General features: G+C 34.7%; 1 protein-coding gene across 6 annotated transcripts in view; it reads left to right on the top strand.

The window, feature by feature from the left end:
- The window catches only part of TDRD3 (tudor domain containing 3), a 160721-nt gene that overhangs the window by 50223 nt on the left and 82908 nt on the right, over positions 1-27590 (top strand). For 5 of the 6 annotated variants that reach the window (XM_049647042.1, XM_049647039.1, XM_049647038.1 and 2 more), the window contains exons 2-4: positions 7049-7133; positions 12409-12474; positions 26795-26955. In XM_049647042.1, the coding sequence (XP_049502999.1) occupies positions 26882-26955 (74 nt within the window). In that variant the 5' untranslated portion in view covers positions 7049-7133; positions 12409-12474; positions 26795-26881. Of the gene's footprint in view, positions 1-7048; positions 7134-12408; positions 12475-26794; positions 26956-27590 lie in introns of those variants that run through there. The other variant, XM_049647043.1, reaches the window with a different exon arrangement.

Genomic DNA, 27590 nt, shown 5'->3' on the forward strand with positions numbered 1-27590 from the left:
AATTAATTTGAAAGGAAGCTTTGTAACTGAGAAGTAAGTTTCAACGTTGGGCTTAAAATATTCAGTAAACCATGTTGTAAAGAGATGTGCTGTAGTCCAGGCTTTGTTGTTTTATTTATAGAGCACAGGTAGAATAGATTTAATGTAATTCTTTTCTTCTTAATTTTTAATGTAATTCTTTTTTTCTTAATTTTTAATATTTATTTATTTTTGAGAGAGACAGAGAACAAGCAGGGAAGGGGCAGAGAGAGAGACACAATCTGAAGCGGGCTTCAGGCTCACTGTCCAAGCTGACAGCACAGAGCCCGACGCAGGGCTCGAACTCACAAACTGCAATATCATGACCTGAGCTGAAGTCGATGCTTAACCGACTGAGCCACCCAGGTGCCCCGACTTAATGCAATTCTTAAGGGTGCCTAGGTTTTGCAAAATGGTAAATGATTGTTGGCTTCAACTTAAAATCACCAGCTACATTAGGCAGTAAAAAAAGGGTCAACCTGTCCTTTCAACCTTTGAAGCTAGGCATTGACTTCTCCTCTCTAGCTATGAGTCCTAGATGGTATCTTTTTCTAATAGAAAGGTGTTTCATCTGCATTGAAAATCTGTTGTTTAGTGTAGCCACTGGCATTAATGATCTCAGCTAGGTCTTCTGGAGAACTTGTGGCAGCTTCTACTTGCCCACTCGCTGCTTCATCTTGCACTTTTATGTTATGGAGGTGGCTTCTTCCCTTAAACCTCATGAACCAATCCCTGCCAGCTTCAAACTAACTCTGTGACTTCCTTACTTCTCTCAGCCTTCATAGGACTCAAGAGAGTTGGGGCCTTGTTTTGGACTGGATTAGGGTTTGGCTTAAGGGAATGTCGTGACTGGTTTGGTCTTCTATCAAAACCATTAAAACTTTCTCCGTGTTGGCAATAAGGCTGTGTCACTTTCTTATCATTTGTGTGTTCCCCAGAATAGCCCATTTAATTTCCTTTAAGAACTGTTTCCTTGCATTTACAACTTGGCAACTGGTGCAGTGGCCCAGCTTTCAGCCTGTCTCTGCTTTTGACATGCCTTCCTCACTAAGCTTAATCATTTTAGCTTTTGATTTAAAGTGAGAGATGTGTGACTCTTCCTTTCACTTAACACTTAGAGGTCAACGTGGGGTTATCAATTGGCTTGATTTCAAGGGAATAGGAAGGCCTGAGAAGGGAGAGATGAGAGAGCAGTGGTGGGTGGAACAGTCAGAACACACACAGTTATCGATTAAGCTTACTGTCTTACATGGATGTGGTTCATGGCACCCCAAAACAATTACAATAGCAACATTAGAGATCACGGGTCACAGATCACCATAACAAAATAAGATAACAGTGAAAAAGTTGAAATATTGTGAGAATTCCCAAAGTGTGACACACAGGTAAGGAAGTGCACAAATGCTGTTGGAAAAACGACACCGATAGACTTGCTTGACACAGGGTGGCCACAGACCTTCCATTTGTAAAAAATACAATATCTGCAAAGCACAGTATAGCAAAGTACAATAAAACAAGGTATGCCCGCATTATATTTTCCCAAATTGTATTCATAAATAGGAACTTGTAAGCCATTTTCTCCTTCCTAGAGGAGGGAATTAGCAAGTTATTTCAGTGTCTCTGGGATATAATAGCAAAAACTGAATTTTTTGGCAAGCGTGTTACAATCCACCTACACTATGGGGATGGAAACAGGATAGGCAGAGAGGATAGAGAGACGTTTATTTGGACAGTTTTTAAAAGTATTTTTAAGTGTTTTGACAGAGTGCCTGCCTGGCTCAGTTGGTAGAACATGTGACTCTTGATCTTAGGGTCATGATTTCAAGCCCCATCCATGTTGGGTGAAGAGCTTACAAATATGTGTGTGTGTGTGTGTGTGTGTGTGTGTGTGTGTGTGTGTGTATGTGTGTGTGTGTGTGTATACACATATATATATTAAATGTTTTGAAGGTTTACAGTAGGTTATTAACTTCCATATTTGATAGGACTGAAGATACCTTTTAATATAAGTGATTTTTAAAATTATTTCATGTTTTATTCCCTTCTTTCCACATATAGGCTTAGCTAATTGGAAGTTAGTTATCTTTATTTTTATTGTGTCTAAGCAGGAATTCATTTGTTAAAATTCCCATTTTGATATTTAGACAAATATTTGGGCCAGTAATCTCAGTGTGGTAGTAAATAATCATGTATAGATCAAAGACCATAAAAACCACACAAGGCCATTTGACTTGGGTTTTATTGCGAGACAGTTAAGACTGCTGTATACCATTCAGTGTTCAGATATGTCCATTTTTTTTTAAGTTTATTCATTTACTTTGAGAGATAGAGAAAGAGCATGAGTGGGTAGGGGAAGAGAGAGAGGGAGAGAGAATCCCAAGAAAGTCCTGTACTCTCAGCACAGAGCCCAACGTGGGGCTTGATCCCACAAACTGTGAGATCATGACCAGAGCTGAAATCAAGAGCCAGACTCTTAACCAACTGAGTCACCCAGGTGCCCCCCGTTATTTTTTGACTGAGTTCTTATCCATTTGGGAAGAATGTTTTCATTCTTAGTTTTCTCATTGGCATTTGAAAGAATTTTCTTGTGTCATCAGCCTAATTTGTATGTGCAGTAATTGATTCTGTCTTTGATTACTTTAGGAATTCAGGTCTCAGTTCAAACTTGAATGGGCATTCATTGCTTCAGTGGATGAAGATGGGTGGAAGGGAAGAAAACTTTAGTGTTTGCTTGTTAGTATTTCTGGCTAATTAATTAGAACATTCCTCTTCCCTAAAAAAATATATGGAGTCTGGAAATCTGAAGTAAGGATGAGTTCCATATGTCTAGTTAGTAAAATGTTTAGGCCAAGCTAAATGATTTGACACTTTTTTATTTTGATGTAGACAACTCTGGTAAGAATATTTATTACATGTATAATTATATGCATTGCTTTCCAAGAATGCTACAAAGTGATCTGAATGAAAGTTCTTTTATTCTTCTGCTTGAACAGGAAGTCAGCCATGAATATTACATCATTTGATAGACACTTGTGGTACAAACTTGCATGTGGAAGACAGACAACTTGAAACTATACAGGAGCAAATAAGCAGATAATTTTAATAAACTAATATGATTAGTAAGTACAAAGTATGTGTTCCACCTGCAGGCTGAACTATGTTTTGTTTGGCTTATATATTGCTTTACAAAAAAAACTAAAAGCTAAAAATGAGAAGATCTGACAATAATTGCTTTACCTGTCCTCCTACAGACAGTCACCTGGATGCGAATTAAGGCTATCCCCTTTAGATGGGTCATGTAGTCTTCGGCTTGTCCCAGTCCTCCTCATTAGATTTTCAGTGTAGCCAGTGAATAAGTTAGACTCAAGGATTTTACCTGCTTTCAGAGGAATGAATCAAAGGGTAATTGACTGTCTTTTGTCTCACTGGTAGTAAGAGGTATTGATGGTGATCCACTATCTCAATCAGATAAATGAGATTAAAATGATAATATTTGTCTTATCAAAGTTTTCTATCAATTGAGATTCTTGAACTATAGTTTGGGCACATATGTTTTATATGCCCAAGTGGGTTCTGAACATGAAATGAAGATGGTTCTGGCAGTAGTACTTACGCTGTGTGACCCTTCTTATTGAATATATATTCAATATTTGGAATAGGAAATCCCCTCTTCCCCAAATTGGTGGATAACAATTAATTTTGGAGCTTTTACTTCTAAAGTGAAAAGAGTTGCTCAGGATTACAAATTAAGTGACTCTGAGTAAGATGGGATGTTAATGTCTTCTATTTGTGAATGAAGGAAGCAGTTTCTAAAATCTTTTTTTTTAAATGAGCACATATTAAACTGTGACTTAAAATGGCATTATTTGAAGTTAAAATTCATGAGAAATGTTAGTCTATTCTGTGAGTATCATGAAGAAATTTAGCCCTCTAGTGCCTTGCTTGTCAATAAAATGTATTTCAATGTGTTTTTAGTACAGAGCAGCAATGAGTGATTCTATAATGTTACTGTTCCAAAATCTCCACTAGAATGGAAAAAAATGTATGTGTTTGCTGTTTTAGTAAACAAGAACTCTCTGGGGTTTGTTTCTTCTTTAAGGTCTATGCCTTTGGGTTTTGCCAGCTCAAAGATGGTACATGGGAACTGATTACAGTTCTCTTCCCTCCAGGTCCGTCTTGCAGATGTGCACAGGGATCAGATCTGGCACACCTGCTCCGGTTTTCCCTTCCTTTCTTTCCCAGTGACCACATTAAGGCTGGTGAATGTTGTGTTTTGTTCTTTCAGTTAACTGCGTTACTGTGGTGCATCTTGAAGCCAGTTTGGGCATTTGACTTTTATCATTTGCTTTATCCCTTTTTATTTGTTTTATTCATGGATAATGTTGGAGTATTAAATGTTTACAAAAACAAAAGGATTAATTTGTAAATCTCAGGTTACTGTTAATTTAGATTCAGTCCTTCAGTGAAAATGGTACAGTATTTATACAAGGATCACCAAGGTGTTACTGGGAAGACCTGTGAATGGGTCTCTTGTTTCTTGATAGGAGTATAGTGGTAAGGCTCAGATCCTTTGATTTTTCAAAATATGAAGGATGAGTAAGGGAGACTTGTAACACATGGAAACTGAGACTCAGCCACATTTTAGAATTTGTTACGTTCAGGAGGCCTTTTAAAAAGGCATTATTTGAAAGAAATCACATGATATTTGACTTCCACATGTATCAAGTCAAATTTTCACCTCCTTATGGCTTTGGCCTTGACAATTTTTCTTAGACTTTCCCTTTTTTATATATGTAGAATTAGATATTTTTGTTGTGATAACAGTTTTTGAATCTTTAATTATTAGTATTAGTTCTCTGATCTTTTATGATGAAACTAGGCATATTTTTATTTAATATATTATTTTGGAGTTCACTGACTGAATTTGCCTGGTTGTGCTTTTTGTGTGTGTATTGGTGAAATTGCCTAGTTGTTCAGGAAATTGATTTGTATAGGTATTGGCTTATGTTAGTGAGTGTATAGTATTTCTAATATTAGCGATTGTAGTTGATAAATAAAAATGGTGTGTTGGAACGAAAAGACTGATGAACTGGGACTCAGGAGGCATTGTTTTTTTAACTTTGTATCACTGAAGTTTGTGTTTTCGGGAAGGTCTGTTAACATCTTTGGGCCTTCTTTCCCTCATCTGTAGAATTGAAGAGGTGAATTTTGATTATTTTTAAAGATTTATTCCAGTTTATCTGTCACCCTATGATCGTTTAAATCTTAAAGACTTGCCTTTCTAAAAGCAAAGTATTAGTCATTGTATACTATTTCCACATTGTATAGGAATTTTGAAAATTGTGTTTTTTGTTATCACTTATTCAGGATTTAAGATACCACCCATATCTCTCTGTGTACCATTGCTTTCTATAATTGGTCTCAACCTATATTCATCTCTCATTTCTTCCCCATTTTCTAGCCAGGATATTCTAGGTTTTTGCCTGTAGAAGGTACTTTACACATTTTTACTTTCATGTCGTTCTTCATACTATTCCCTTTTTTGCACTCTTTCCCATCCCCCAGCCACTTTGAGGCACTATAACATTTTGTTTATAATTATTTTGGCCTTGCATGTTAACTGTATATTTATTGTGTGGTGTTGTATATAAGACAGTGAACTCCTTGAAGGCAGGTGTTTAATTTTCATCATTTTACTAATCTTATTAGTGATGCACATAATACTTTTCACATATTAAAGAGGGACTTAATATTTCTAGAAGTGAATTTATAAAATGATTAATGACATGCACTCGGCTCTTTGGTTGCTGTCTCCAGGTAGTTTACATTGACAAGTGTCTTAGAATCGGTCTGATGTTGGGAATTGATGGTGGAATTGCTGGCCATCAGGAATGACCTCGAGTTATTTCTGTCAGACTAACACTCCTGTCTCTTTTTAGTGGAAGAATATCTGTAGGGGCGATGCTGGCACCGGCCCTTTGGTTAAAGGTCTTAATACTGTTTATGAAAGTTGTGAGATGTTAATGGTCATTTGTATAGGTGGACTTTTGGGAGATGATACCTGAATTCTAGAATTTATCAAAGAAAATAAAATGCTTGAGTTGGGCATGTATGAATGGGTATAGATGATCCCCCCACCCCCTTGGATTCAATTATCTTTTTACTCTTGAATTAATTATTGTGTGCAATAGATGTGTGGTTGGTTTGGACTGGATAAAAGATCAAAAGGCAATAAGGCAATGAGTTAAAAAGCTGAAAAGAGAATAGGAAAGTAAAAGGCATAAGATAAAAAGTTGCCTCTTTTTCTGCCACTTTAAGTTGATAATACATATTAAAGCATTCTGGTGAATATTATGTCCAAGAAAGGGGACCTGAGAAGATAAAATGAGAAAGTAGCGGAGAAGCAAATTATCAGGGATTAAATTTAAATCTATGTTATTTTTAGTTCTATTTTATAGCACATCTCAAATCTCTAAGAACTTCTGTATTAACAAATATTTAAGTCAAATATTATATTTGCTTAACAGTAAGAATAGCTCATACGTTCATTAAGAAGTATTTATTTAATGTTTATTCATTTATATTTTTGAGAGAGAGAGAGAGAGAACAGGAGAGGGGCAGAGAGAGAGGGAGGCAGAGGATCCAAAGCAGGCTCCACATTGTCAGTGCAGAACCCAGTGTGGGGCTCAAACTCACAAAACTGTGAGATCGTGACCTGGGCTGAAGTCAGATGCTTAACTGACTAAGCCACCCAGGCACCCCAAAAAGTATTTTGATACTTAAATTTCTCAGAAAGCATTTGGATAATTTTTAATGCAACATCCTTTTAAGGATACAAAAGATAGAAAACATGCATTGCCCATTCTTGTTCTATCAGAGATTGTAAATAGGGAATATCTAAGGCTCTTTCCCTAGTATTTGTAGTAGAAGCATTTTATAGTACAGAACAAAACTGCATGTTGACTTAAGAAAATAATCTTGGTTAATTTTTATTTTAGAAAATATTAAGCCATTTATTTTATTTTAACAGGTATCTTTCAGATGAAGGCATTGAAGCTTGTACAAGTTCTCCTGACAAAGTCAATATAAATGACATCATCCTGATTGCTCTCAATGTAGGTTTTATTTATTATCTTATATAAACATTTTAAATCTGGAAGCTATGTTCATGAGAAACCTCTTATAGAATAAATTGGATATTAAGATAAGTAATATGGAGGACATCTTTTATTTTTATTGTACATTTTAAGTTGCAGTGATGTTTGTTGAATTTGGTAATCTCATATCAGCCCAATTTTTAGAAATATATGTTTCTTGTAACATCTATTATACAGAATCCAGTGAAAAGAAAAAAAAATGCAATTAAAACTCTCATTTCCTCCCATTGATCAGTTATAAAATTTCATAACATTTACAGTAGATACATATTAGCAGAAAAAACTGATCATATTTATTAAAACAAATTACCAGTTAACATAGGAACTGTAGGTAGGTTATAGCTTTTTGACAGCTGTATTTATTGTTTCAAAATAACTTTTCCTGTTAACAAAAGTAATATATATTGTAGAACACTTTAGAATACAAAAGTAAAATAAGAAAATTAGGGCTATTTATAATTACTGTTAATGTTGTGTATTTATTTCTTTCCAATCTCTCTCCCTCCACCTGTCTGTAATAGCTGTATCTTTTTCATGATTGGGATTGGCTTTTGGATTTTTTTTGAAGTTATAAAAATTATTTGAAATTTAGATGTAAGTTAAATGAATATTCTTTTTTCAGTTTTGTAGTTACCCCAGTGAGAGTTTTTTCATATTGCTTTTATAATAACAACCTATTATAATTTAATCTATTCAGTTAAATTTATACATTATGATACATAGTCAACTAAATTTATAAGAGAATTACTGCCTGATGAATCCGTCATATCACTGCAAAAGAGGTATAACATGAAGCAGAAATGGTAGCAACTGATAAGAACATTTAAGATAAAATAAATGTATAACTGTGTATAACTTTTTCTTTTCAAATTACTTAAATTTATATATAATTAAATGGACTTAAACAGATAAAATTTATGTTTATTCTGTCATTTATTTTCAACTTCTTTAAATTTTATTCAATAAAACTAACAAGATCATTTTTTGTTCTAAGCTGAGAATGTAGGTTTTTAATAATAGACTATAAAATTTTTTAAAGTAAGCTTTAGAAGTTATACATGTTATCTATGACTCCAAAGGGAAATATTCCCTATACACTTTTTTTTTGACCTGTACCCTAATAAGTGAATTCTACTTTCAAAAAATAGTGAAAGACCTCTATTCATTGAAAAAAATTTCTAAAGATGATGAGGAAGAGATTTCGTGACAATCTCTGCTTTTCTTATTTTTCTTATATATTTAGATAAATAGCAATGAGCTATCTATAATTGGGTGTGAAGCTTTATTATTTTTTAAAAGCTTATTTATATATTTTGAGAGAGAGCGAGCCCACAGACACGTGAGCATGAGTGGGAGAGGGGCAGAGAGAGTGGGAGAGAGAGAATCCTAAGGAGGCTCCCACGTGGGGCTCAATCTCATGAGCTCTGAGGTCATGACCTCAAGAGATCAAGAGTCCGACATTTAACCGACTGAGTCACCCAGGCTCAGTTGTAAAACTTTAAAATAAATCAAGATGAAGTATTTGTCCTATGCACATAAGAGGTAATGATAACCATTATTTTATGAATTAATTTTTTTATAATTTTCTCTGAAATATATGGTTGAAAATTCCAGCCTAAGCTATCATGCCACATAATAGGAAAAAAAAAAACTTTTAATTAGGATGAGGTCTACACCAGACAGATAATCTACTTTGAACCTTACTTATCATCTTTAAATAAAATCAGGCATTTCTATTGAATTTTTTCATCTTTTGAGTGATCAGTAGCTGAAAAGGCTTGTATTATTGATTCTTATTACATATAACTTATTACATATTGGGAGAATAATCCATGCATCAGCTTTCTTATGTCCCCCTCCTCCTGTGTGGGGGCACACTGAGTTTGTTCCTTTGTCCAGCAGTGAAAATGCAGTAATATATGTGCAGGTTTTCCCTGCTATCCAAAAGTAGAGCATTCCTATGAAAATTTTATAAGCCAAAATGGTGTAAAGTGAAGAAGCAATTACCATTAATTTATGTAGAAAGATTTTAGAGCGTTCCCAGACCTAAAAAGTAACCTCTCTTAGGTTTTTCTGACACCATAGGGCATATCTTGCTAAAGGATGCACAAAATAAATCAAGATAAAACACAGATGCATACAACACAGTTCAAACCTACTGTGGCTTGATGCTGAGATGCTGAGTGTGGTTCCTGGGGAAGGAGCTTAGCTGTGGCCCTCTCACTGTTTGCGGTGTGTTCTGTGTTCTATGAAGGCTTACTATAAAACAGCCCTATTTTTGTTTTTCTTTTTCTGTAAAATGAAAATCTTCAAATTTCTTTCAGTTAGTGAAAACTCACGTAGGTCTTTTGTGACAGCAAAGTGGCATAATGTTAACTTTTGCAAAGCAAGGATAACTGGACAGTGTTTCTGCTCAGGGAAGTCCACTGGAGACCAGCACCCAAGGCATTGATTGGACTGCTTACGAAAGTACTCTGTGCCTAAATGAAACAATTGTAGACTCCTCCTTCCAAAAAGCAGCTATTCACCATAAATCACATTGTTTATACAAATATATATAGTCTAGGCAGTGAACCACATTTTCAGTTAGGAGATGGTTCAAGTACATAGTTCCCAGATGTTAGCCTAGGGCCAACCTTGTGAAAGCAGGCCCTTCTAAAAAGAGCAGCTACATAACTCATTTCTGTATAGATTTTTATGTTGAAAAGGAAGATTCTTAAGTTTTTACTCTACAGAATGGGGAGTAGGAATATTAAGAAATGACATTGAAATCCAACATGCAGTTTGGGGATCAAATACCTGAATTATTCAGAGGTAAATTAAGTGATAGCTCAGTCTTAAATTACTGAATACCATGTATTGGTAAAAATTTAAAAATAGATTTTTAAAAATTTCTTTTAAGATTCTATACAATATAAAATGATTTGCCAGATAGATATTCCATTGAACTCACTCACTCAATAAATAGTCAAGAATCTTTTGTATGTGTGCACACATGCATGTCTATTTATAGGCTAAATATTTCTCCTGCATAAATTTTTATGTACAATATCAATGAATTTTTGGACCCATTTGTCCTACTGATCCTGATATAATGGCATCTGAATCAGAAAATTGCCTTTGCAGTATTTATAAATTGACTTTGATTTTAGGATGCCTAAAGATTTGGTAGGTCATTTTCATCTTGCTAAAAGAATAATGAAATAATATTCATTATGTGTGTACAGCACTTTAAAAGTTAGGCAAACTTTGAATATATTGTCTCCTTTTAGCCTGATAACAACTTTGTGAGATAGGATTCATGATATTTTTTCCACTTCATAAAAAAGTAAATTACCTGAATTTAGAGAATTTGTGACAGTGTCCACAGTCCTATTAGTTAATTACAGTTTGTAGTGAATCAAAGTTTAGGATTTTAGTGTCATGCTTATTTCTACTTCTCATGTTAGTTTATGTTACATTTAGTAATTACTGCTAAAAGCCCGAAATGAGGGACCATGATGTATCATAAAATTTGTATATATTCTGTTTCTTATACACATTTAAATATTTTAGCCTTTGAATGACTTCAAAATAATGCCTATATTTTTATGAACTGTTAGTTGTATTACTGGCTTGATGATTATTCATACTCAGATGATAGCAAAATGTACATGTCTTATATTCACTAAAATTAACATGATAGCTAATATTCATTAAGTGCTTACTCTTTGCAGTTTATTGACTAAGTGCTTTGCGTATATTGACATTTAATCTTCAAAACAATCCTAACATAGGGAAGGCTAATGTAAATAGTTTTTGCCCATCTGTTACTCAGTATTTTCAAGATGAAAAAGCTTGCAACTCGAGGTATGCTTTATAATTTTTTCACCCCGTTATTGGTTAGAGGCTACAAACATGATAAAGCTGATGCATTGTTTCACAAGTGTTTTGATTTGGGGCTTAGTTTGCCTGGCAGTTCCCTTTGGTGAGTTTGTAGCTTGGGAGTAACCCTTGCATTACATTGAGAAACAAAATATGAATTATGGTGGTAAAAGACTGGCCGATTGTGTAATTTTATGCTCGTTTCTTAAGCTGATCACATACTGATATTTCAAATAAGAGGATGTTCTATTATTGTAGGTGGTCAAAGGAGACTACCCTACTTCTCTCTATGTATTCATTTTATATTATAGTAATTTTAATCATCTAGTGTTTTCCCCTTGAGTCTAACATGAATTTTTGCCTTAACAATTTATGTGATTAAATGCACTGTTTTCTTTTATTTTGCTCTTAAGGAGATGACGACCTACTGTTATTATATTTGAAGGAATAGCAAAACAATATAAATTTGGTTAGCAATCTAACCGCACACTCCCAGTCACCAAGATAATTTCTTAGCTTAAATAATTAGGCCTCCTTCATGAGTATTGACAGTTTTCCTCGGAGCAAACTTCTTACCGTTCCTTTAGTTTGCACTTCCTAAAGAGGACAGTATCCTTTGTGGTTCTGCTTTTTATGTAAATTGTACAGTTGAAGTTTTGTTTTTATATCAGAAATGCTATAACATTGTTTATGTCAATACTTATGTTTTCCTTTCGATGTTTTGCTTTGGTTTGCTGAGAAATATGTACTTCTGCACTTTCATAGAGTTAGTCATTTCTTCACTAATTTAGATTTCTATAATTTATTTAAGCAAATGAAATATACTTTTACTACAGTAATATCTTACTGTTCTTGCTGTTGCAGTTGTGTTGTTCCCTAGGATATTTGTATGTTATGTAGCTTTGTTTTGGGTATCACAGCTTGTAGAATAATGTGTTTTCATGGCTCTGCATAGCAAGGTCACATAGGATTCAGTTATCAAGAATATATTCTGTTTATGTATTTAAAAGTAGTCATTTGGTTTGGGCTTGGGCATTAAGTTTTTTAGTAAGACTACAGTTTACATAAAAGCAAGTGTTAGGTTTTAATAGAGAAAATTTAGTAAGTTAAAAAGTTAGCAAAAGGAATACGACCAGAATTAAGTCCTTAAACATTACTAGTCAACTTACCAGTGTACTTTAAACAACATATGCATGGGACTATGTTATTTGAAAAGATTGATTATATGTCTAGATCTCATAATCAGCTAAAAGATACTTAAATTTCATTCTATAAACCTTAAGTAACTTCATCTTTGTTTATGAGTAAGATTAGATTTAGATTTACTTTTCTCTACAATTATATTTTAATAATAATATTTTTATTTTAGACAGACTTAAGAACAATTGGCAAGAAATTCCTCCCCAGTGACATCAATGGTGGAAAGGTAGAAAAGGTAAAGAAAAATGTTAACTTCCTAAATTATGCTAACTACAATAAATATGAACATTTACTAAATTATTGCAATTATTCTTTGTCAGTAAAGACTGCAACTGCAAAATATTTTAGAAGTGAATAGATTATAGAGTCATCCTCATAGTAACTTTCTATACAAATGGAAATCAATTGACTTGAACTTTTAAACTTTTGGTGACTTTTTCAACATTTAAAAAAAACTTCTGTTTCAGGAATTATAATTATGGCACACTTACATGTGAGACTTACCAGATATTGCTGGAGTTCAGGACAAGGACCCTTTTGTACCTTTTAATTTTAGTTACCTATTTCCATATTTATTTAATGAATTTATTTATATAAAATTATAAGATTGCGAGAGGATATCAGAAGCAGTTTGTCAAAGCTATGCACTTGGTTATTGCTGTCATTTTGCACCACACACACATACACACACATACACACACATATATAAATGCATAATATATATAATATAATATATGTTATATATTATATAATTAGATATTTTAGAATATATATACATATATATTCATGTTATGAATTTTTTCAGTGATCTTTTTAAAATCCGGGGTACAGTTTTTAGGTACCAGCTACTCAGTCTTCTACTTCTTATTTATTTATATTCAATTTCTTCTTTTTATTTGAAAATACATGTAAATTGTGTCAGCCAAGAATTTTATATGCTGTTGGTCACTTTTTGAACTTTTAAAGAACATCATTATCTATAATTTAAATAAATACTTTCAGTGTTTATGTTTAGAGTTTGAATAGTCTTATAATTTTAACATTTAGATATTTAATATAGTTATCAGATGTTTTAAATTTTAGATAATTGTAAAAGATCTATGATGTAACAACTTCTCTCATGTTTCTCACATTTTCTAAATATTAATCCATTTATGTAAATAATGGTCATCGTTTAGGTGGAAAGAACCATAAGAGTTTCTAATCTTATCTAGTTTTTCTAAATTTTTTTTCTTAATGTTTGTTTATTTTTGAGAGAGACAGAGAGTGAGCAGGTGGGGGAGGGACAGAGAGAGAGAGCAAGAGTCACTGAATCCAAAGCTGCACTGACAGCTCAGAGCCTGACATGGGGCTTGAAGGCACGAACCGTGAGATCGTGACCTGAGCCGAAGTCAGATGCGCAGCCAACTGAGCCACTCAGTTCCCTCATAATCTTATCTAGTTTTTGACACAAATACTCAGAGAAGAAGTTCTATAAACTCTCAGCAATTCATTTTAATGTTTAACAACACTCTGTGTCAGCAGACTTTAATTATATTTTGATCTAAAGTTCTTATGCTACAACTTAAAGTTCATGTCTTCTTTATCTTCCCTTGGAAATGGAGAACATCTGCTTACCTTCTCTTGGGAGTAATTCTTCATATAGAGGACTTGTAAATGTCATTGCCACAGGTTTATTTTTGCTAAAGCTAGTTTATCTTGATTCCTCTGTTATTCTGTCGCAAACTTTTCATTGTTCTCAGAGTTCTCTCTGGTTTCTGTACATCTCTTCTTTTTGGTTGTAGTAGTTCTCAGACTTCAATGGACACCAGAATCACGGTGAGGCCTGCATAAAACATAGATTGCCAACCCCCCCCTTCCCCCTCCCCCCACACTTTCTGATTCCGTTGAACTGGGATAGTTCAATGAGAATTTGTATTTTGGACAAGTTTCCATAGGATATCGATTCTGCTGGTCTGGGAAGCATATTTAGCAAGCTTCTGGATTATAGAACCCCAGATTAGGCAGCAATCTTAGGTAGGTCTGATGAGTGTAACAGTTCTTTACCAGTAAAGTAACTAACATGAAAGCAGTCTGTGCATACCTTACATTAGTTTATTTAAGAACATTTCAAAGCTTTCTAGGTTATTGTTTTCCATGTTCTTGATGTGTCTTCAGGGATTCTGAGAGCCCATCTCTGCTGTAAGCTTGTGGGGATGTTGCTGACGAGGCCTGTGTCTGCTTATTCCACCTTCTCAGAGCATCCTTGCTTCAAAGAGTTTTTGCCCAGTGATCTCTTTAGGATTTCTTTTGAATGCAGCTAACAACAATGAAAAACACCTTAAAATCTTTAAATGTAGAATTTTCTGTACCAAATTTTATCTTTTAAAATATTCTTAATACTAATGTGACTTTAAGTTATGCATAAAATGAGAAGATTTAAAATAAACCCTTTACACATGAAACAGGAATTGTGTTGGATATCCCTTTCTGTCCTTTGGTTATATTTTTTCCTTTAATTACCTATTTTTAGCACTAAAAATAACTCTCTTCATAGTACCTGTATTAATATGTGAAGGTGTTTTGAAAAATAATTTTAATAGAAATTTTAGAAGCTGACCCACAGGGAATTGCTCATTTTATTTAAGCCTTTTGTTCAAAACTCCATATGTTGTATAAATATGTAACTATTTTTAGGCTAAGTAAATGTTTAAGGAATATTTTTTTGACATGAATTATTTGTGCTTTTTTCTAAGATAGTACTAACTCAGTATAAACTACTTTATTTGTGCCTTTATTGAAATGCTTTATTAACCAGCATTTTACCATGTTAATGATGACTGAATCCTTATAAAGATATGGCTCCAGTCACTAAATTATGTCTGTCATAGTTCATGTTTAAAATAAATTTTAAAAAGATTCAAAATAAATTATTTTAATCTGTGCATAAGATAGGCAATAGTTAGTAAGCAGAGTATTTGTAAATTGTCTTAATCTGTGCATAAGATGTAGGCAATATTTAGTAAACAGAGTATTTGAATAAATAATCTGTTTTTTGGACATGTTGGATTTTGTTATAATACTATTTTTTAGTCATCTTTTATATTAAAAAAGGAATGAATGAATACAAGAGCTGGGTTGTCCAGTGATCATCCAAATAGATCATCTATTTGCATAGTTATAAGCATATGCTTAACTTCCCATAAACAGTTCATGTTTGAGCTTTAGGCCATAAAGATTGTGCGAGTAGAGGGAACTGTGGTGGGGAAACCACCTTTTGCAACTTCTTTACTGAGTGGTTCATGGTAGGCTTTGCATTTCTCAGATATAAAGTCTTGAACCATCAGTTGCATTCTTATACACTAACAATGAAGCAACAGAAAGACAAATAAAGAAACTGATCCCATTCACAATTGCACCAAGAAGCATAAAATACCTAGGAATAAATCTAACCAAAGATGTAAAAGATCTGTATGCTGAAAACTATAGAAAGCTTATGAAGGTAATTGAAGAAGATTTAAAGAAATGGAAAGACATTCCCTGCTCATGGATTGGAAGAATAAATATTGTCAAAATGTCAATACTACCCAAAGCAATCTACACATTCAATGCAATCCCAATCAAAATTGCACCAGCATTCTTCTCGAAACTAGAACAAGCAATCCTAAAATTCATATGGAACCACAAAAGGCCCCGAATAGCCAAAGTAATTTTGAAGAAAAAGACCAAAGCAGGAGGCATCACAATCCCAGACTTTAGCCTCTACTACAAAGCTGTCATCATCAAGACAGCATGGTATTGGCACAATAACAGACACATAGACCAATGGAATAGAATAGAAACCCCAGAACTAGACCCACAAATGTATGGCCAACTCATCTTTGACAAAGCAGGAAAGAACATCCAATGGAAAAAAGACAGTCTCTTTAACAAATGGTGCTGGGAGAACTGGACAGCAACATGCAGAAGGTTGAAACTAGACCACCTTCTCACACCATTCACAAAAATAAACTCAAAATGGATAAAGGACCTGAATGTGAGACAGGAAACCATCAAAACCTTAGAGGAGAAAGCAGGAAAAGACCTCTCTGACCTCAGCCGTAGCAATCTCTTACTCGACATATCCCCAAAGGCAAGGGAATTAAAAGCAAAAGTGAATTACTGGGACCTCATGAAGATAAAAAGCTTCTGCACAGCAAAGGAAACAACCAACAAAACTAAAAGGCAACCAACGGAATGGGAAAAGATATTTCCAAATGACATATCGGACAAAGGGCTAGTATCCAAAATCTATAAAGAGCTCACCAAACTCCACATCCAAAAAACAAATAACCCAGTGAAGAAATGGGCAGAAAACATGAATAGACACTTCTCTAAAGAAGACATCCGGATGGCCAACAGGCACATGAAAAGATGTTCAACGTCGCTCCTTATCAGGGAAATACAAATCAAAACCATACTCAGATATCAGCTCACACCAGTCAGAGTGGCCAAAATGAACAAATCAGGAGACTATAGATGCTGGAGAGGATGTGAAGGAACCCTCTTGCACTGTTGGTGGGAATGCAAATTGGTGCAGCCGCTCTGGAAAGCAGTGTGGAGGTTCCTCAGAAAATTAAAAATAGACCTACCCTATGACCCAGCAATAGCACTGCTAGGAATTTATCCAAGGGATACAGGAGTACTGATGCATAGGGGCACTTGTACCCCAATGTTTATAGCAGCACTCTCAACAATAGCCAAATTATGGAAAGAGCCTAAATGTCCATCAACTGATGAATGGATAAAGAAATTGTGGTTTATATACACAATGGAATACTACGTGGCAATGAGAAAAAATGAAATATGGCCTTTTGTAGCAACATGGATGGAACTGGAGAGTGTGATGCTAAGTGAAATAAGCCATACAGAGAAAGACAGATACCATATGGTTTCACTCTTATGTGGATCCTGAGAAACGTAACAGAAGCCCATGGGGGAGGGGAAGGGAAAAAAAAAAAAAAAAAAGAGGTTAGAGTGGGAGAGAGCCAAAGCATAAGAGACTGTTAAAAACTGAGAACAAACTGAGGGTTGATGGGGGGTGGGAGGGAGGGGAGGGTGGGTGATGGGTATTGAGGAGGGCACCTTTTGGGATGAGCACTGGGTGTTGTATGGAAACCAATTTGACAATAAATTTCATATATTAAAAAAATAAATAAATAAATAAATAAAGTCTTGAACCTAGTGTCTTATAGTCTAAAAAATCATGGAACAAAGTTAAAAAAAAAAAAAAAGCAAAACCATTCTTTCTACAAAACTGTTTCGTATTTTTAATATTTTTTAAGCTTAGTGTTTTACAGTAGTCATTTTCATAGTTTACGCCTCTGAACCAAAGTATATAAATAGAATTATAAAATATAGGTTAATGTAAAAATGCTTTGTTACCAGTCCAGCTATGTGATGACATTATGCATTATTGTGGAACCCTAAAAAGGAAAGGCTTTCAGGTCTGCGTTTATTTTTTTCTTCTAAGTTTTAGAAACGACTGGTTGTACATGCCTTTTTAAACATGAAACTGTGGGTAAAGACCTGATTTTACAAATGGATGGACTGTCTCAAAGCTTCAGCAATACCAACATCAACCACAAGATGGCTTCACTGCCTTAAAATTCAAAGTGAATGCACTCTTACCAGTAGCCTAGAAAATTAGATGTTTTTAAAAAGAAAAATAATTGAAAAAAGTTTTTAAGTTTTAATTTAAATAAAATTGTATCATGTTTTATGTATGTTAATTTATTCTGTGCTAATAATACAGTTTGTCAGTGTTCCTTCTAATGAGTTATTAAAATTAAGCATACACGTTTTTTTTTCAGAACAGTGGATTACTCTGAAACATTGATTTTACTATGCAATAAAGCATAGTAAATAAATAAAATAAATAAATACAAGTGCTCATTGGCAATTATTAATAGAACTGTGGAGTTTAAAAACGACTGCATAAAACAATATATATTAGCCACGTACTCCGTTCACTTTACTTTTTTTTTTCCTAATTCTCCCAGAGAACAAAAAGCTAACCAGGTGAAGGATAGACGTGTGGAAATAGGGAAATGATACACTAGTAGAAGGGTTACTTTGGACTGGGAGTCCTGCAATGTTTTCCTCATGTTTCATTTGCTGTAATTGCTCTGAATGTAAGAGAAATCATGTTCTGTGCTGTACTTTGATGTATAAATTGATGCTTTTTGCAGGGGATCTCAAGTTTGGGAAAACCTATTCAAGATTATGTCTATTTCTCACTTAACAGGCTTTTATAATATCCTGTTTTTAAAATTTCTAAGAGGTAGAAACTTTTAGATCTTCTAGTAAATATCACCATATTTATGATTCAGAAAGGGGTGTTTTTTTTTGCTCATTATTATTATTTCTTACATTTACACTCTTGCTGTATGTGAATATCACTTGAAAATTTTGAGATAAGGATGAGGGACTACCTTCGCAAAGCTATTTTTATTTTCATCATCCCTAGTGCTTTTGACTTGTTTTCCTCTTGTTTTTTTGGGTTTTTTTTTTTGTGCGAGCTCCTGTCCTATCTAGGAGAACCCTGATTTTCAGCAAACTCTTCTTTTTCTCCACCTTCTCCTCTTTACTGAAAATCTACTCTGTCCCAGATACTATGTTAAGTAATTTACATCCAGTATCTATGTAGTCTTCAGAAGAACACTGAAAACAGAAAAGATTTTTTACTGCAGAGATGCAGTAACTGGAACTTTCTTAAAATCTGTCTTTTGTTGCTACAGCACCTTCATATTGCCATGTAAACACAATGTCTTCCCCTCACCGGCCAGCCAAACTGCTGTTTATTCTTCAAATCCTCACTCAGATGCCACGTATCTCCTAATTTTCTTGACCCCTTTTGAGCAGAATTCATTTTTAAGCATTAACATTTCCATTGGCCTTTATACCTATATATGCTTCTTTATATAACAAATGTTGTAGTTTTGGAACATGTAATAGAAAGATGACAGACTTTGGTGTAAGACAGATCCACATTCGAATTCTAATTCTGCCTCTTACTAGCTGAGTGACCTCTGGCAGAGTACATTACCCTCTGCTCTCAGTTTTCTCATTTAAGATACACAGTGATCCTAACATACTTTATAGGTCTGGAGGTAAATTATTGTAAAAACACAAGGAAATACTTTATTTATCAAGGAGTTTTGAATGTTGTGTTTGTGCTAATAAGTTCAAGGGATGCAGAGATTAACAGGACAGCCCATGCCTTGTTGGAGCAAACAGCCTAATGAGAGATGAAGAAACCTCAGTGTTAATGTAGTGAAACACATGCTAGGTCAGAAGTACCCGTGATGAAGAGGCAGCTGTCTCAGCTTGGTGAGGCGGAGAGGTTGCTTTTCTTGCTAGACTATTAGGTCTTAGATGTGATTTTCAATGAGGTAATAGTGAGAAGATCCTCATTTGGGGACATATTTAAAATCTTAGGGTAGGGTGTATACACAGAAACACACATGTATATGTATATACATATGTGTATATATACACATGTATATACATATGTATATTCAGTATTATTCAGTATTATTTCTGTATATTCAGTATTATTTCTATTTGGAAATTTTTGAACAATTGAAAACCTATTTTATTGTACAAACTGTAAAAAATAGAGCTTGACAAAATCTTGACTGGTAAGATAAGTGTAGTGGACGTTTATGATTCCTAGAACCTGAGTTCTTTTCCTGTGTTGGTGGGGGGAGGAATTTCCCATCTTTAGAGTCTTGGTGGTGGAGAAGAAGAAAATTGGAAATAGTTTTTCCCCAGCCTCCCTTGCAACTATGCTATGCATACATACTTCAGCTCTACTCGTCAAGTGAGCTGCTCTGGTCTTGGGCTAATTAATCACACAACTAAGCGGGAACTGTGGCAAATGCTCTCTGCCGGGAGAAGCTACAGCAAGGCTGAGTCTCTCGGGTAACAGCAGCAGAAGTGCTGAGGTAAGCGTCCAGGGCGGATGAGACTGAAGGGACGAGGCATGTAGGGTGATGCTTGCAATGTGCAGGGTCCAGCTCCTTAACAGCTCCTAAACGCCGATTATCAGCTTGTCTTCCCAGTTTAGAGTTCAGTGACATCTAGTTGGTACTTGAAATCAGTCACTGGCAAATGCCACCAACACTAAGGCTTCTCATCTCCCCCCCACCCGTCCCAGAACTCTTTTACCGACACACCCCTGCCCCCAGACCAGTTCTGTGGTTTGACTGTGAGTGGTTTTTTCCGCTGGGTAGGTGGCAGACCTAGTTCTTTCATTCTCCTGACATTTCTGTGGACTTCTGTGGACTTCAGTGTCTTAATTTCAGAATATCATGTACATTATTTAACTATTTAAGGTAATATTTGATATGTACAAACATATATGTTTTAAAGCTTAATAATGATGTGAGTACCTGTGAAGCCTCAGCCTGATGTAGGAGCTAGAACATTAAAGTGCCACCCTGCCTCCTTTATGTGCCTGGCGCATCCTCCCTCCCACACCAAGAAATGGAGTTCAGTTTTACGTGACTTTTAAAAATATTCCTAAACAATATGTGGTTTTGTTTTTAGGCTTTATAAAATGATAACATATTGTCTGCTTTCATCATTCAGTGTTGTATTTCTAATAGGTGTCCGTGTTGCACATGGCTGTTATTCATTTGTTTTCTCTTCTGTGTAACATAAACTGTGTAAATATACCTCAGTTTACTTATTCATTCTTCTATTGATGGATATTTAGGTGCTTTTCTTCTTCTTTTGATAATAGATGAACTACTTCTAGGAACAAATTTATATATTTTTCCTGATGCATGTATGTGAGTTTCTTTGGGACACATAACCAGGGATTGAATTATTATGTGCTAGAGCTAAGCAAATGTTTGACTTTATAAGATTATGCCAAATAATTTTTCAGAATGGTTGTGCCAGATTTATCTTAACTTCAGTAGTGTATGGGAGATACCATTAATCTGCATCATTTGTGACTCTTGAAATTATCAATTTTTTTCTAATCTTGTGATTTTAAAATATGTTATTCTGTGTAAATTTTCTAGACAGGCTTATTATTTTATAGTCTGTTTTTGATTAATTCCAAATTCTCCAGGCCTTAGAAACTTAAATTTGTTTCTTTATTATTATTATTTTTTTATGATTCTCATGCTTTGTGGCTTGTTTCTTTGTGAGTCTCTTGATATTTTCTCGTGACTTCATGTTTCTTGATCTTTTTATATGGGAATCCTGGGCGCCTGAATCAGCAGTGCGCCTGAATCAGTAGTGTCCCTTCTAGAAGGGACATGTGGAGCTAGTGGGGGTACTACTAATTTACAGTGAGTTGAGGTTTTGGCTAAGGTTAATTTTGCTACGTTTTCACTAGCCTGGAGTTGAGGCTCTCTCAGCTGCAATGTCATTACTACCAGAAGCAAATATAGATATTCTCTGGAGGAAAATGCCCTCCAAATTGAGACTTACCGTACATGACTGAATGGATGGTGTGAGGAATGTTCTAAAATTTCTAACATTATAAAAAGTTGTCTTTCACTCTAGTTTCTTGAATCTGATATTATCCTTATAATGGTACAGAGTGTGACAAATCATACTTTTATCCCCTGTGCTCTTTTCCTGCCCTACCCTTGTGTTTATTGAAATAAAATTTGTTGAAATGGTATTAAGATATTAATGATTTTAAGGCAAAGAAGTAGGTTAAGAAAGAGAGCATCGTAAATGCTATTTAAAGCCTGTCCTTAAGGCTTTTAAAGAAGGTAAAGCAGAACCACTATTTCTTCTTTCAAGGCAGCTTTCTGGGATCATTTGCCCAGTTGCTTGGACCCTAAGGTAGAGATGTGAGTAGTCTAGCCAAAAACTTCTCTAGATAAAAGTGAAGGGGGAAAAAAATGACCCCTAGAAAATCTTATTGAAACTTTGGAAGTAGTGATAAAAAATGAAATGAATTATGATTTTAAGTACTTAAAAGGACTCTGGAGGATGGAACTGTCTTTATTCTGTTAATTTTAACTCACTTTGCAATAATGCAATGCTAACATTGTTAGGTTTTGATGGAGCAAATTTATTTCTCAAGGAAATTGATATGATTATACAAAGAAATGGCTACCAGATATTTCACAGTAAGTAAAATAAACTGTCCAAACTTAAATGGTTTCTAGAGTCCTAAAAAAATTACAGTTTCAGCAGTTTCTCCAGGTGTGATCAGACTGTAGATAACTCGTTCCATGTCATCCAGCCTTTAGAGAGACTGATAAACAAGAGTGCTATTGACTATGATCAGTAAACTGATGGAGTCATTTAAATCTGGTATTCCGTATCAGTTTAAATGACTGGTTAGGAGTTCAGATTACAGAGGTGTCCATCTTTAAAGAGAAAGGAATGAAGCCTGGGTGAATTTTGGGAGGCCTCAGATAATATTTCTGGCAGATACTTGATATCATTTATTATGATTAGAAATCTTTACCTAGAGAGACAATGATGAATTCTTCTTACCTATTTAAACTTTTCACAGTCATTTCTTTTACTTGTTCCTTATTACTTAGGCAAAAGAGAAAAACGGACATTAAAGGAATCTTGGGCAAAGATTAATCTTTGTTTTTTATTGCTTTCATTTGAAATTTGTATGTTTTTTTTCTTTTTTCACTTTAGAGTTGCCCTTGACACTAGTTGGACACAGATTCTGAGGCTAAATCTCATTCAGTTTTGTGGATGCCTTTAGATGATTTCAGTTTCAGGGTTTAAAGTTAGGATTTATAAACTTAGAACTATATATAGCATTTTATTCTCCTATTTGTGTTTTATTTAGATCCCATACTTCTGTATTTTATCTGCTACGGAGTATAGTAAACTGAATATTGTGAACATAATAATGAAAAAGAATCTTTACCTGCTGGCTTCCTTATAGAATCTTTCTGAATTATGTAATCACTGATATTAAGGCTTGATGATTCACATTGAGAAGTGATTATCACAAGACTGTATAATTTAGGAGATTCTAAGAGGAGTCTGATAAATAGTACCTCCTTTTCCACTTAGCTTTTGAATCAGTCGAGAAGTAAAGAGTGAGAGATGTGGGTCAAAATATCAACTTTATAATTGATAAAAATTACTTCGAAAGTTGTGGTTTTAGTGGAAGACCCGAACGGGCCTATTAACTGAACCACAAACCAGGAGGACTTAAATACTCCTTTATGATAGTGCCAATCCAGTGAAGATGCTGAGTAAATACCTCCCACCTCAGGACTCCTAACTAGATCCCAAGAAAAAGAAAGTTGACGATGAGCCCAGTATATACAGTATCTTCTTCCCGGTCAGATAAGTCAGTCATTCTATAAGGGGTGTATTAGTTTTCTAAGGTTCCTATAAAAATTACCACAAACCTGGTGACCTGAAACACAGACATGTATTCTCTCATGGTTCTGTTGGCCGGAAGTCTAAAATCAGAGTGTCAGCAACTTTGGTCCCTTTGGAAGCTCCAAGGGAAAATCTGTTTCACGCCTCTCTCCTAGCTACTGGTAGCTGTGGGCAGTCTTTGGCATTCCTTGCCTTATAGATGTGAACCTCCAATTTTTCCTTCCATCTCCACATGGCCTTTACACCACGCATCTTTCTGTGTGTATTTATACTGTGTGTATTTATACTGTGTGTTTATTTCCTCTTATCTTGTAAGGACACTCATCACTGGATTTCCAGCCCATCCTAATTCTGGATGGTCTGACCTTTAATTTTTTTTTTTTTAATGTTTATTTATTTTTGAGAGAGAAAGAGCACGAGTGGGGGAGGGGCAGAGAGAGAGGGAGACACACAATCCGAAGCAGGTTCCAGGTTCTGAGCTGTCAGCACAGAGCCTGACATGGGGCTCGAACTCACAAACCATGACATCATGACCTGAGCCGAAGTCGGACACTTAACTGACTGAGACACCCAGGCACCCCTGGATGGTCTTATCTTTAGATCCTAACCTCAGTTATGCTTGCAAAGGCCTTTTTCCCAAATAAGGTTACATTTACAGGTTCTGGTAGATTTATGTTTTGGAGGGGCCACTATTCAATCCACTGAAAGGGCCAGAGAGGCCAGGAATTGGAGTAATTAAATAAGTAAACTTGGGGCGCCTGGGTGGCTCAGTCGGTTAAGCGTCCAACTTGGGGTCAGGTCGTAATCTCATGGCTCATGCGTTCGAGCTGGGTGTCGGGCTCTTTGCTGACAGTTCAGAGCCTGAGGCTCACTTCTGATTCTGTGTCTCCGGCTCTCACTGCCCTTCCCACTCATGTTCTGTCTCTCTCTCTCTCAAAAATAAACAAACATAAAATTTTTTTTTTACAAATAAGTAAGCTTGTTGCTTGCTAGGAAATATTAGGAGTTGGGGACACGTGTTACTTCCGATTATTCCCCAGCTTTTTGTTCCCATGGTCAGCTAGGATGTATGAGATCAACAAAATGGTCATTTTCCCACCCAATTTTTGTGTCATTGGCATTATCTTCAATTTTTGTTTCTTTGGTAGAATCTTAAAGCTACTTGTCTGTTTTGTATTAGAGGTTAAAAGTGAGCAATATAAGCTATATATCCATTTAACTGCATACAAATAAGAGGCAATTTATTACAACACATTGAAAACAAACAAAATAAGGGGCGCCTGGGTGGCGCAGTCGGTTAAGCGTCCGACTTCAGCCAGGTCACGATCTCGCGGTCCGTGAGTTCGAGCCCCGCGTCAGGCTCTGGGCTGATGGCTCGGAGCCTGGAGCCTGTTTCCGATTCTGTGTCTCCCTCTCTCTCTGCCCCTCCCCCGTTCATGCTCTGTCTCTCTCTGTCCCAAAAATAAATAAAAAACGTTGAAAAAAAAAATTAAAAAAAAAAAAAAAAAAAGAAAACAAACAAAATAAGCAAAGGTGTTCTCTCAACCCTCATGGGATGTAGAACTGCCCAGTTCCATAAAGATGCATTGTGATCTGTATGTCCTATGGACCGAGTCAGGGTGCCCTTGTCAGGCTGGATAACAAATACTAGGAAAGTTCCATTTCTTTCTTACTAAGAATTATATAGAAGCAAATGTTTTACTCTCACAGTTCAATGGATATGCTCTCCCTTGGATGCATAAGTCTCACTTTGGAACACCTAAATCTAGATCATCTCTGATCGTCCAACAGAACTTTTTGTAGTGATATGGATACTTTATATCTGTGTTGTCCATGTGTAGAACATTTGAAATATAGCTAATGTGACTCAAGAATTAATTTTAAATTTCTTTTAATTTTCATTAATTTAAATATAAATTTAAATAGCTGCATGTGGTTGGTGGACCATATTGGACAGCACAAGCTACATATATGTCAATGTCTAAGCAAAAAATACTGAGAGTAGTAAAATAAAGAGAATGATGAACATTATAATAACAATAATCTGCCTGTGGCTTAATTTAAATGTCCTCATTTTAATGGCATTAACAAAGCAGAAGAAAAAGTTCATCCTGAATTAGCAGCTTATCTGTACTTGTTAAGGGTTTTGGACTTGTTTTAACTTGGAATTTTTTATAACTGAACATTGGATGAAATTTTAGTCTCTTGTCTCTAATTATATTCTTTAGGACTAAATTTATATCAAAATTATTCCTCTGTAGGCAAAATACTGGTAAATATGAAGCAGAAATTTGTTAACTTGGGACATGCTTACTCGAGAAATTAAGTGTAAATGTCAATCATTTCACATTTTCTTTGCAGAAAATATAAACTAAATTAATGTGCACAGAAAGATTTTACTTAAAAGACTATGTAACAAAAAAGTAGCCTTTTTTTTTCCATTTGTAGGTATGATACTGCTTGAAGGTATAATATTTTATAATGTGGAAAATAACACTTTATGGTAAAGTTATTTTTCTGGCATGTAAGCAGATTTTACCATCATTTCCCAATTATTTCATAAGTATTTTATTATATAAAATTTTCAATAGCAGTTAGTCCATCAATTTTATTTTTGTGTTTGAAATGTAGCCAGGCATTAGATTTAAATATACTTTAAAAGGCAATGCAAAAATAAGTCAGGTATAGTCTACACTTCTTGAACTTTATATGGTTTAAATTTTGGAATTTTGTATTCTTCATTAATGCCAGAAGAGGGTGTACTTTAAACTTGATGTTTTTAAACAGTAAACATTCCTTCCAACTGGTGCTGTAAAGTCGATGTCCCTTAAAAAATTACCAAGTGCTTTAATTTCAGATTGTCCCTTAATGTACATGGGAGGAGATGGGGGGAGGTGTATGTGAATAATTTAGAGCACATAACACTAAAAACACCTATTAACACTAAACACCTTTAATCCAGAAACACAACTTTGTTTTCCTAAAGTTTTCTCATTACTTTCCAAAAATGAATTCAGAATTAGTGAATTCAGGAGACCCTTCTGAAGGGTCTCCCCCAAACTCTGATGTATGTAATACAATTTCACTTTTGACCTTATTTAATTGAAATTATTATAAATGATAAAGGAAAAGAGAAACACAATAAATGAAAAATAAAGCCATAGCTAGAAAGTGATATTTATTCCTTTGTGTTTTGACAGCTTGAAGGTCCATGTGTTTTGCAAATTCAAAAAATTCGCAATGTTTCTGCACCAAAGGACAACGAGGAATCTCAGGCTGCACCAAGAATGCTGCGTTTGCAGATGACTGATGGTCATATAAGTTGCACCGCTGTTGAATTTAGTTTTATGTCCAAAATAAGGTGAAACTTTATTTTGTATATTTCTCACAGTGTTTGAAGGTGCTATTCAAAATGGATTTTGTTTTACACATTTTGGAAAGAAAAATGAACTCTTAAGTTCATGTTACAATTTTTCAGAAGATATTAATGAGTGTTTGTATTTCTGCTTTATCTGTATAGGAAAATAGGAATGGATTTACTTCCTCCTTCCTTAAATGTTAATTATAAAAACAAATTAAGTTGTTTTGTATGGAGAGTTTTTTTCAGTAAATTTTAGGTCATTCAAAAATCTCTAAGAACGAACAGAATTTCTTTGAATGTATTACTGCTGCTTCTTTGACAGCTGTGTCCATCACCCTAGAAGTTTTATAGATGAATGAACTTTCTTAGGAAATGATTGAAGCTAGAGAGATGTGCCACTCCACTATCTGAGAGGAGAAGTAACTTCATAAGGAACAATTTTCCAAATCCCTCTTTTGGCTATTTTTATGAGAAGTTTTTATTTTTATTTGAATAAAGTTGATGTATAACATTGTGTAAGTTTAATTGTACAGCATGTTACTTTGATACACTTATGATTGCTAACATAACAGAATTTATTACAATACACAATTATAGTATAATACTACCGTCTGTGTTCATTATACTGTATATCA

Source organism: Panthera uncia, assembly GCF_023721935.1.
Source record: "Panthera uncia isolate 11264 chromosome A1 unlocalized genomic scaffold, Puncia_PCG_1.0 HiC_scaffold_16, whole genome shotgun sequence".
Lineage (NCBI taxonomy): Eukaryota > Metazoa > Chordata > Mammalia > Carnivora > Felidae > Panthera > Panthera uncia.